This window comes from Nerophis ophidion, linkage group LG02 (genome assembly GCF_033978795.1).
Source record: "Nerophis ophidion isolate RoL-2023_Sa linkage group LG02, RoL_Noph_v1.0, whole genome shotgun sequence".
Taxonomy (NCBI): Eukaryota; Metazoa; Chordata; class Actinopteri; order Syngnathiformes; family Syngnathidae; genus Nerophis; species Nerophis ophidion.
This window is the reverse complement of record NC_084612.1, coordinates 53,647,601-53,660,047: the sequence shown is the minus strand read 5'-3', so window position 1 is coordinate 53,660,047 and position 12,447 is coordinate 53,647,601. Positions and strand designations below refer to the sequence as shown.

General features: G+C 41.0%; 1 protein-coding gene across 1 annotated transcript in view; it reads left to right on the top strand.

Moving 5' to 3' along the window:
• LOC133548252 (kinesin heavy chain-like) overlaps window positions 1–12,447 on the top strand; it is a 285,184-nt gene that overhangs the window by 29,394 nt on the left and 243,343 nt on the right. The window contains exons 7-9 of the mRNA XM_061893571.1: window positions 4,140–4,227; window positions 4,303–4,427; window positions 10,837–10,941. Of these exons, the coding sequence (XP_061749555.1) occupies window positions 4,140–4,227; window positions 4,303–4,427; window positions 10,837–10,941 (318 nt within the window). The remainder of the gene's footprint in view (window positions 1–4,139; window positions 4,228–4,302; window positions 4,428–10,836; window positions 10,942–12,447) is intronic.

The following is a 12,447-nucleotide window of genomic DNA, read 5'->3' as shown; positions in this document are numbered from 1 at the left end:
GATCATTTAGAACCAAAACACTTAAAACAAGTTGAACAGTAACATAAAATCTGCTAAGTGAGAATAATTATCTTATCAGACAGAAAATAAGCAAATATCACACTTATTTAAAATATTCAATCTTAATTACATTTCAGTTTTTGCAGTGTGGGAAACCTCAAAGAACACTGAGGATATTAAAGACATTAAAAGATCAGAGCTGCTCCAACCAGCCATTACTGCATAGAGCTACACACACACACAAAAAATACATCTGTACATACACACTGTGGTGGCCTCTGCGGTGTTCCACACCATCGCCTGCTGGGTTGGGCGGAGCTTGGCCAGAGACAGGAGCAGACCCAACAAAGCAACCACCCTCGGCCGCCCACAAACTCTCGGCCAGTGGCCAGTCCGCATGGATGAGCGAGGATGCATCCAAGGAGACTAAGGTCTCCGATACCTGCTCATTCAGTCCAGACACTGTGAAGCTTGTCCGGCCCGGTGCTCATTGCTAGCTCTGCAGCTCTGTCTCTTCATCCGCATCTCCTCCATTCTCTCCAAATGTGGTAGAGAACCAGCAGCTGGTCTCCATGGCCAAAAGGCTCCCAGAAGGCAGATCCAGAGTCTACAAAAGAGCACCGCAGAAGTCACAAAAGTAGCACCCCTTGTAGCACAGTCCCAAAGGGTCTCGAACAAGAAGGCAAACAATAAATAAATACAATAAAATAAAAAAATTAAAATAAAAAGCACATGAGCTCGAAATTCACTTCGTTTTGCATCACGGAACAAAATCAACATCCCGTGTGTCTTTGAAAAAGGGGGAATAGTGGGGGGCCTTAGGGAGATCTTAGGGTGTGTTCCTTCACTTTTGTCTAAAAGCGCCAAATTTGGCACAGGTGTAGCTCAGGGCATACTTAAATGATTTGGCTAGGATGCCCATGCCGGTGATCTTTGGGGTTGCCACAGCAGCTGATCCAATAAAGCCACCAACTGAACACGCTTTTGCCTCTACATTTGAACAGATGAGCTACAAATCCAAACTTGGTGTCTATTTCATGTTTTTTGACCATTACAAATATGATGGAAAAATTATCTTTATGATTGGGTGTGTGTAGACATCTTTTCAGCATATTTCCAAGATGGCGGCTATGTAATAATTAGGTGTACCTTAACTTTTGATACTTTTGGCAAAATATTTTATATTTTTTGAGCATCGAAACATACTGGAATGATAGGATTTATGATCATTTATTTATTAGAGCACTTTAATTTCCATATTAACAACATAGCCATTATCTACCAAAATGTATTGCACATATATTTCAACACAGATAGAATGTAAAGCTACAGATATATTTCATTGTAACATTAGTAAAAGTAGAGAAAGTCAATGTTACCCCCCGTAATATAGGTTTCAGTTTCAACAGAAACGGATCTTACAGAGAAGGCTCCGACACTGTTATCCACACCGTGTGATATTAGTTTGGTGCCTCGACAGGCAACTGTTGTGTCTCCTGACTTCTCCTGATGTGAAACTCATACAGAAAAGCTCATTTGTTTACAGTCCTTTTGCTGCCTAATCTAACAATGTGCAAATCATCAACTTTATTTCCATGTAATGCATTTTTCGGTGTAGCTATTATCAAACAATATGGCCTCCACATCATCTGAAAGTAATAGCAGCAGCAGCAGCATCAATTGGGACTTATGTTGTCTCTGCCAATTACAGTCTGATGAACCCTTACAAACAACCAAAAGCGAAGGACTTTTGTCACTAGAAAAGGATCTCAAAGATTTCATTGAAATTGTGAATTCTATACCTTCATGTATAAATATCACAATTGATCAATTGAATGATGGTTCACGTATGGCATCAACACTTGTGTTGAATAGGGCCAAATACCACAAACGCTGCAGAAGCTATTGTAGTAGTTCGAAAGCATGAGGATCATGCTTTTTCCTCCTAATTAAGTCCAAAAAAGCTTTGATCAAGTCATCCCCAAACCAGTAAAAGGTTGGAAGAAGGTGGGGATCGAACTAGGAACCCTCAGGTTGCTGGCACGGCTACTCTCCTAACTGTGCCACGCTGTACCCAGTGGCATTTATTGTTGGATATGTAAAGGGGAGGATTCGAAAGATCTGCACAAGGCATTAACAAATAATGTTGATTCCAAAATGAAAAGCTGGGCAGAATCTAGTAAAGATTTTAAACTTCTTAGGAAATTAGTGACTCAAGGATCTGTGGTGCACGTAGCAGATGTGTACTATCATGCCAAATGTTATCTGAACTTGAGATATGCAGCACAAGTTGCACAACATAAAACATCGTCCAGCATATCAGAAGAAGAAGCGTCGACCAGTGAATCCAGAGAAACCTTTGACACTCTGACTATAGTGCCAAGTGTTGCCCTATTTGAGGATTCAGATTGCTCCTTCACAATTTCAAATTTAAGGCAACTCTATAGAACCCTTATGAATGAACGTGGGCATGTCTCCTATAATGAACCTCACACAACAAGATTCAAGACACATCTCCTCTCTTTGCTACCTGACTGGAGTGAACACCAGAAAGGGAGGGAGACTTACATTGCAAGCAAGCAAAAAGTGGCAGACAGTGTAGCTAGAGGCCATGATTCCAACCAGATTGACCAAGATTAGGCACTTTTGTTGACAAGGGCTGCCTTGGTTTTACACAAGTATTGTTTACAACCAGGACAGAAATTTGATGGCACCTTACCTATCAACTGTCTTATGATATCTGTTCCTGAACCTTTAAGAGTATTCCATGACATTGTCCTTCAAGGACCGGGGACTCCTCAAAGCCTATGAGGATAATACAGAAGATCCAGTACACTAACCTAGATGCACACACTTGGTGCAGCTTTTGTCAAGTAATTGGGGATCAAAAACAACACCCCCCTCCTCCAAAACAAAAATAAAAAAAATAAAAACGGGAGAAAAAGACAGCCTCTACGTAGCCTGCCCCGCAAGTACCCAAAGAGTAGTTGCCCTTTAAGCGAAACCAATGTCATTAACCAAAGCCGAAATTTCAAAAGAGTGCCTCTTCTCTTGTCTCTCGATGTATTTCCTTCATTAGGACTTCATTGGGCACCACATGATTCCATTCATTCCATTGAAAATCAATTCTCGATTCCAAATAATATATTTGTAAAAATATTGGGTGCCAGTTCAATCATTAACTTCATGGGAAACCAGCGAAACAGGCTTGTAGGGATAATCTAGCCTCTGTGTTTTTTCCTGACCTAACGTATATTCCGCTCTACCCCGGTATTGAGCACCGTATAACGGATAAACCATATATACATATATATATATATATATATATATATATATATATATATATATATATATATATACATATGAGCGTGTGTGTAGATGTTTATCATGCTTGGTGCTTATACATAGCCTTTAGCGACACATTTTACTGTTAAAACATCAGTAAAAAGTAGGGCTGTGAATCTTTGGGTGTCCCACGATTCGATTCAATATCAATCCTTGGGGTCACAATTCGATAATATATCGATTTTTTTCGATTCAATTCGATTTGATTTTCGATTAAAAAAACGCTACTTTTCCGATTCAAAATGTTTCTGTATTCATTCAATACATAGGATTTCAGCAGGATCTACCCCAGTGTGCTGACATGCTAGCAGAGTTGTAGATGAAAAAAAAAAAAGCTTTTATAATTGTAAAGGACAATATTTTATCGACTGATTGGAATAAGGAACATTTGTTTTAATTATTAAACGAACCAAAAATATAACTTAATTAATCTTTGTGAAAATATTGGACACAGTGTGTTGTCAAGCTTATGAGATGCGATGCAAGTGTAAGCCACTGTAAAACTTTATTTTTATTTGTATAAATGTCTAATGATAATGTCAATGAGGGATTTGTAACTAATATTGATACTGTTGTTGATATAATTCATTTTTGTTTCACTACTTTTGGTTTGTTCTGTGTCGTGTTTGTGTCTTCTCAATTGCTCTGTTTATTGCAGTTCTGAGTGTTGCTGGGTCAGGTTTGGTTTTGGAATTGGATTGCATTGTTATAGTATTGCTGTGTAGTGGTGTGTTGGATTGATAAAAAAAAAATCACAAAAAAAAATAATCGATTTTTGTCTGTCTTCTTATAAGGGATGCACAGAGCGCTTTGTCACAAGTCCCGACGAGGTGATGGACGTGATAGACGAGGGGAAGGTGAATCGCCACGTCGCCGTCACCAGTGAGTCGCACTCTTGAACTTGTTTGTGCGTATGTCTCTGAACACAAGCTACATGGGTATTCTTTTGCCCCTCAGACATGAACGAGCACAGTTCCCGCAGTCACAGCATCTTCCTGATCAGCATCAAACAGGAGAACGTAGAGACCGAGCTCCAGCTGAGCGGGAAGCTTTACCTGGTGGACCTGGCCGGGAGTGAAAAGGTAGACATTTTTATTTAAACAATGGCAGATAAGTAACAAATATTGTCATCAGTGTATGTATTTTTTCTAGGGATTTACAGTAGCAACTACAAAGCCCATTAATTTGTTCAAAACTTTTTAAAAACTAAACTGAGATAGTAAAGTGATTTCCATCGTGGAACTGTCATAGGATGCCACCTGTGCCACAAATCCAGTCGTGAAATGTCCTTGCTCCTAAATATTCAAAAGTCAACTGTTGGCTTTATTATGAGAAAATGGAAGAGTTTGGGAACAACATCAACTCAGCCATGAAGTAGTAGGCCATGTAAACTGACAGGAGTCAGCGGATGCTGAAGCGCATAGTGCAAAGAGGTCAAAATGTGGTGGAGGAGGAATTATGGTGTGGAGTTGCTTTTCAGGAGTTGGACTTGGTCCCTTAGTGCCAGTAAAAGGAACTTTGAATGTTCCAGGATACGAAAACATTTTGGACAATTCCATGCTCCCCACCTAGTGGGAACAGTTTGGAACGGGCTCCTTCCTCTTCCAACATGTGCACCACTGAACAAAGCAAGGTCCATAAAGACATGGATGACCGAGTCTGGTGTGGATGAACTTGACTGGCCTGCACAGAGTCCTGACCTGAACCCAATAGAACACGTTTGGGATGAATTACAATGGAGTCCGAGACACAGGCCTTCTCCACCAACATCAGTGTGCGACCTCACCAATGCGCTTTTGAAAGAATGGTGGAAAATTCCTATAAACACACTCTGCAACCTTGTGGACAGCCTTCCCAGAAAAGTTGAAGCTGTAATAGCTGCAAAAGGTGGACCCACATCATTTTGAGCCCTATAGATTGGGACTCACATATAAACTTCAAGTTTATATGTGAGTCAAGGCAGGTGGCCAAATACTTTTGGCAATATAGTCTACTTTGAACGTGGACACTATGATGCCATCATAATAATTAGCTCAATCGGAGATGATGCATGTATTTTCTTTGAAAAGGCAAAAAATTATTTATACATTTAAAAACAAATCTGAGTTATTAATTAATGTTGACATATATTTTTTGTCAAAATAAATAGTTTTTGCTCTAATTTTCCATTTTTGCTGCGTGTTGTATAATGTACTTTGTTGACAATGTTTCTAGAAACTTCTCCAATCTTTTTAGAGACTTATTCTTAATTAAAAATGACTAGCCACACATTAAGCATCATTTTCTGTAGTTATCGGAGACAAGTGGCGGCTGATGGGCTTTCAAGTCTGGGACGCTCATTTTCAGCTACAATCCATCCATCCATTTCTACCGCTTATTCACCTTTGGGGTCGCGGGGGGCGCTGGTGCCTATCTCAGCTACAATCGGGCGGAGGGCGGGGTACACCCTGGACAAGTCGCCACCTCATCGCGGGGCCAACACAGATAGACAGACCACATTCACACACTAGGGTCGATTTAGTGTTGCCAATCAACCTATCCCCAGGTGCATGTCTTTGGAAGTGGGAGGAAGCCGGAATACCCGGAGGGAACCCACGCAGTTATGGGGAGAACATGCAAACTCCACACAGAAAGATCCTGAGCCCGGGATTGAACCCAGGACTACTCAGGACCTTCGTATTGTGAGGTAGACGCACCAACCCCTCTGCCACCGTGAAGCCCATTTTCAGCTACTCTCTAAACACAAATACAGTCTCTCTCTCTCTCTCTCTCTCTCTCTCTCTCTCTCTCTCTCTATATATATATATATGTATATATATATTGCCAAAAGTAAAAGTATTTAGCCACCTGCTTTGACTACATATGAACTTGAAGTACCATCCCATTCCTAACCCAAAGTGTTCAATATGATGTGGGTCCACCTTTTGCAGCTATTACAGCTTCAACTCTTCTGGGAAGGCTGTCCACAAGGTTGCAGAGTGTGTTTGTAGGATTTATAGGTTTATTTTCCACTATTTTTCCAAAAGCGCATTGGAAGGCCAGGCTCTCAGACTCTGTTCTAATGTATCCCAAAGGTGTTCTATCGGGTTCAGGTCGGCACTCTGTGCGGGCCAGTCAAGTTCATCCTCACCAGACTCTGTCATCCATGTCTTTATGGACCTTGCTTTGTGCACTGGTGCACGGTCATATTGAGAGAGGAAGGGGCCCGCTCCAAACTGTTCCCACAAGGTTGGGAGCATGGAATTGTCCAAAATGTTTTGGTATCTTGGAGCATTCAAAGTTCATTTCACTGGAACTAAAGGCCCAAAGCTAACTCCTGAAAAACAACCCCACAGCATAATTCCTCCTCCACCAAATTTCACACTGGGCACAATGCTGTCCGAAATGAAGCGTTCCCCTGGCAATCTCCAAACTCGTCCATCAGATTGCCTGATGAAAAAGTGTGATTCATCAGTCCAGAGAAGGCATCTCCACTGCTCAAGAGTCCAGTGGGGACGTGCTTTACACCACTGCATTCCACGCTTTGCCTTGGACTTGGTGATGTATGGCTTAGATACAGCTGCTTAGCCATGGAAACCCGTGTGTTTTTTCTCGAGCAGAGAAACTGATTGCTTTGCTTAAAGCAGTGGTTCTCAAATGGGGGTACCCGTACCCCTGGGGGTACTTGAAGGTATGCCAAGGGGTATTTGAAATTAAAAAAAAACATTTCAAAAATATCAACAATTCAAAAAATCCTTTATAAATATATTTATTGAATAATACTTCAACAAAATATGAATGTAAGTTCATAAACTGTGAAAAGAAATACAACAATGCAGTATTCAGTGTTGACAGGGAGATTTTTTGTGGACATGTTCCATAAATATTGATGTTAAAGATTTATTTTTTTGTGAAGAAATGTTTAGAATTAAGTTCATGAATCCAGATGGATTTCTATTACACTCCCCAAAGAGGGCATGTTACGTTGATGATTACTTCTATGTGTTGAAATCTTTATTTCACTTGTTTATTTTTCAACAAGTTTGTAGTCATTTTTATATCTTTTTTTTCCAAATAGTTCAGGAAAGACCTCTTTCAAATGAGCAATATTTTGCACTGTTATACAATTTAATACATCAGAAACTGATGACATAGTGCTGTATTTTACTTCTTTATCACTTTTTTTCCAACCAAAATTGCTTTGCTCTGATTAGGGGGGTACTTGAATTAAAAAAAATTTTCACAGGGGGTACATCACTGAAAAAAGGTTGAGAACCACTGGCTTGAAGGAATGAACATGATATGACAAAGAGACGTTAGCAACTTGCCAAAACAAGAGCCAACCTCTTGGGTGTATGTGAGGGTATTTAAATGTCATTTGTAATCTAGCACCACCGTAAAGTGTCAGCCTTTCAGAAGGCTAAGAGTGAAATTCACAAATGTTTACAGATTCTGCATGTAATTAATCGTGGTGACCCGCCACCGCAAAATAAAAGCCACAACACCTTAAATATGAGGGATTTTTTTTTTACCTGAAAACATTTGTAATGTATTGTATGAATGGATATATTTTGAAAAGATGGTCACTACAATGTTAAACTTTAGAAGAGATGGGAGACTGACTACCTTGTTTTGTAATGAGGTAAATTATACCGTATACAGTTTTCTTATATGGTTGTTTACTCACATGCATTTGTATTTGGTCACAGAATTCTTTAGAGGATTATTTTACTAAGATCAAAAGTGCAGATGTCTATCACAGCTCGTCCAGAGAGTGGGGGCTTTTGCCCCCAGGACATTGGGGAACTTAAAGTGCAGCAGCAGTTGGAGTTAAGGAGGAAGTGTAAAAACATTAGCAACATCTGGTAGAAAGCCCCCACAGACAGGAGTATAGGATAGGGGTCGGAGGTCACCCGACTCAAACTGATCAAAGGAATAATTTCAGGGAAAGATTGACCGGTTCCAATGCTAGAATTACAAATAGTAACTGTCTTCGTGTAAAAGGTATTTTAGGACACTTTTCCAAGAGGACAGCCACGCCGTCCCAAAAAGACAAGAAGCAAGGAAATAAACAGAGACAGAATTACATTTTGCTCAATTTGAGGAGAGACGTGGTTACTGTACTCTCTGTACTGTCTTCCACCACGCTCTGGCAAAAGATTGTACTCCACCTCTTTTTATTAGGACTTTCCCTGTTTACATGACAACAGCTGTTTCTAAAGGAATGAGGGGTATGTAAACAGCCATTGTTTTCGGTGACATTAACCCAAAAGAAAAAGATGTCACGGGCTTGGGCTAGTCCTGAATTCAGCTTGGGAAGGTCTTGGATCACAATTAATAAACCCCCTCCCGTCTCCTCCCATCGTACACAATGGAATTTTCCAAGCCTTTGGCTTGGTGTAACGAAGACAGCTTCTTGTCTGTTCATTGGGAACTCAGAGAACAGAAAGTGTTTTGATAATTTACATACAATTTTTCTGGCAGTAATCTGGCCCACTCTTTCTCCTGGAGCTGCAACTCCAGTCTGAGGCTCACTGAAACAAATAAAGCTTTTGGTTCGACGATTCCTTGTTGTTCTGCTCATCACCCATTACACGACCATCAAATATATAACAAAATGTGCTTCCACAGTTGCTCACCAGTCAGATTACAGTTTCATGTGAACCTCCCAACAGATCCAGAGGGACACCTGCAGTAGAAAATGGATGGATTTGTTTGAAATATTTTACATTTAACATGCCAGCATTTTACAAACGATACGAAAGACTTTGACCATGATTGATTACTCAATTTGTTATCAAGATACAGGAGAACTTTATGCGAGGGCAGCCGTATAGGTGACCACCTGCTGCTGCTGTCCGCCTGACATGGCCAAGGAGTCACAGGATCATGTTTTCACAGCAATAGGTGGCGAAATGATCCCATAGATACATTAATACATGTCCTCACAAATATTAGTCCATCCAACCATCCATCCATCCATCTTCTTCCGCTTATCCGAAGTTGGGTCGCAGGGGCAGCAACCTAAGCAAGGAAGCCCAGACTTCCCTTTCCCCAGCCACTTCATCCAGCTCCTCCCAGGCCAACCGGGAGACATAGTCTTCCCAACATGTCCTGGGTATTCCCTGTGGTCTCCTACTAGTCTGACGTGCCCTAAACACCTCCCTAGGGAGGCGTTTGGGTGGCATCCTGACCAGATACCTGAACCACCTCATCTGGCCCCTCTCCATGTGGAGGAGCAGTGGCTTTACTTTGAGCTCCTCCCGGATGACGGAACTTCTCCTGAGGAACTCTCCTGAAGGAATCAATAAAGTACTATCTATTTCTCACCATGTCTTTAAGGGAGAGCCCCGCCACCCGGCGGAGGAAACTCATTTGGGCTGTTTGTACCCGAGATCTCGTCCTTTCGATCATAACCCAAAGCTCATGACCAGAGGTGAGAATGGGAAAGTAGATCGACCGGTAAATTGAGCGCTTTGCCTTCCGGCTCAGCTCCTTCTTCACCACAACAGATCGATACAGGGTCTGCATTACTGAAGATGCCGCACCATCCGCTCTTCCCTCACTCGTGAACAAGACTACAAGGTACTTGAACTCCCCCACTTGGGGCAGGGTCTCCTCCCCAACTCGGAGATGGCACTCCACCCTTTTCCTGGCGAGAACCGTGGACTCGGACTTGGAGGTTCTGATTCTCATCCCAGTCGCTTACACTCGGCTGTGAACGGATCCAGTGAGAGTTGAAGATCCTGGCCAGATGAGTCAATCAGGACCACATCATCTGCAAAAAACAGAGACCTAATCCTGCAGCCACCAAACCGGATTCCCTCAAATATTAGTATGAATATGAATCAATAAATGCATTGTTGAAAGTTAATTTTGTGTCAATGCCTTGATCGTTTTTTAAAAATTGTTACAATTAAGTGTTGCATCTAATCTTTGTTTTTGTTTTTTGTTGTTGTTTTTATTACGACAAATGGCAGGTTTTTGTGTATATGCAAGCTTGTTACATGAGGGCCCAGGTCCTTTGCTCTCTGGAGATTTGGCCCTCTAAACAATTCAGTTAAAGAACCCTGATGTATGGTGTATGTATACATGTATATTGTTGTGTATACAATTAACATTAGTGTTGACTGAAAGGTTTGCATGATCTGCTCAACATTCCTACATCAAACATTATTGAACAAGGTGTGAGCAGGAAACCGCTGCTCTGCCTTTTTATTTTGTAAAAGCCTGATGTAAATTAAATTATCCCATGAGGTAAAATTGTCCTTAAAAAACACTGCTTAATGCCAATGCTTGTTTGGCACAGAATCATTTCCTAGGAATTAGTTGTACTGAATTCCATAGTCAATTTTTTTGTGACCCGTACGATAACATTCTTTCTGTAACCACAGGGAACCATGGCCCCTATAAAATTCAACTTTATACAAGCAACGCTGAAACTGCTTTCTTTCGTAAATGTTTGATCCAGCTTTTAACCATCAAGTCTCATATGTAATATGTCTCTGTCAGGTCAGCAAGACGGGGGCAGAGGGAACTGTCCTGGATGAAGCCAAGAACATCAACAGGTCCTTGTCGGCCCTCGGCAACGTCATCTCAGCTTTGGCCGAAGGAACGGTACGATGAAAAGTTTCTTATCAAAGTAGTCTACTACTTTCTAAACCTTTTATTTGTTGAAATACTTACATATGCAGTAGATCCCCACATGTATATATTTGCGATGTGACATTTGCAGATTTATTTTGTCTGCTCTACATGGTAAATTACGTTTTTTTATGGTTCCTATAAAGGGAACTGTACTTATTATTTTTTTTTTTCCCATTACCGTATTTTTCGGACTATAAGTCGCAGTTTTTTTCATAGTTTGGCCGGGGGTGCGACTTATACTCAGGAGTGACTTATATGTGAAATTATTAACACAATACCGTAAAATATCAAATACTATTATTTAGCTCAATCACGTAAGAGACAATACGTATAAGATTTCATCGGATTTAGCGATTAGGAGTGACAGATTGCTTGGTAAACGTAAACACATGTTCTATATGTTATAGTTAGTTGAATGACTCTTACCATAATATGTTACGTTAACATACCAGGCACCTTCTCAGTCGGTTATTTATGCGTCATATATCCATCCATCCATTTTCTACTGCTTATTCCCTTTGGGGTCGCGGGGGGCGCTGGCTCCTATCTCAGCTACAATCGGGCGGAAGGCAGGAAACACCCTGGACAAGTCGCCACCTCATCGCAGGGCCAACACTGATACGGACAACATTCACACTCACATTCAAACACTAGGGCCAATTTAGTGTTGCCAATCAACCTATCCCCAGGTGCATGTTTTTAGAAGTGGGAGGAAGCCGGAGTACCCGGAGGAAACCCACGCAGTCACGGGGAAAACATGCAAACTCCACACAGAAAGATCCCGAGCCTGGATTTGAATCCAGGACTGCAGGAACTTCGTATTGTGAGGCAGACGCACTAACCCTCTGCCACCGTGAAGCCCATGCGTCATATAACGTACACTTATTCAGCCTGTTGTTCACTATTCTTTATTTATTTTAAATTGCCTTTCAAATGTCTATTCTTGGTGTTGGGTTTTATCAAATACATTTCCCCCCAAAATTTGACTTATACTCCAGTGCGACTTATATTTGGTTTTTTCCTTCTTTATTATGCATTTTCGGCAGGTGCGACTTATACACCGGAGCGACTTATACTTTGAAAAATACGGCATTCACAATCCGTATGTAAGACAAGAACACATGATTTTCTTTTTTGTATGCAATGCATAAAATATAGCAAGTACAAGGTGGCTAACAATGCAGCGAATGGGAGTTCACAATTGCGCTCATAACACCCTTTAAAAAAACATCCCAAAAGCGGCAATAATACTCAATAAATTACCCCGTGATCTGAATATCAACCAAGTATTGTTATTATAAGCGCGAGGGCAGACAAACTATTTTAGCGGCACAGTGATTACAGCTTATGCAGCTATTGACATACTGATGCTTCTAAATAGTAGAAGGTTGTGGCCATAAACTGACAAGTTGGTCAACCTCCATATTCAACTTGATGACAAGAAAGGCACAGAAAGAAACTCATGTACTTTTTTTG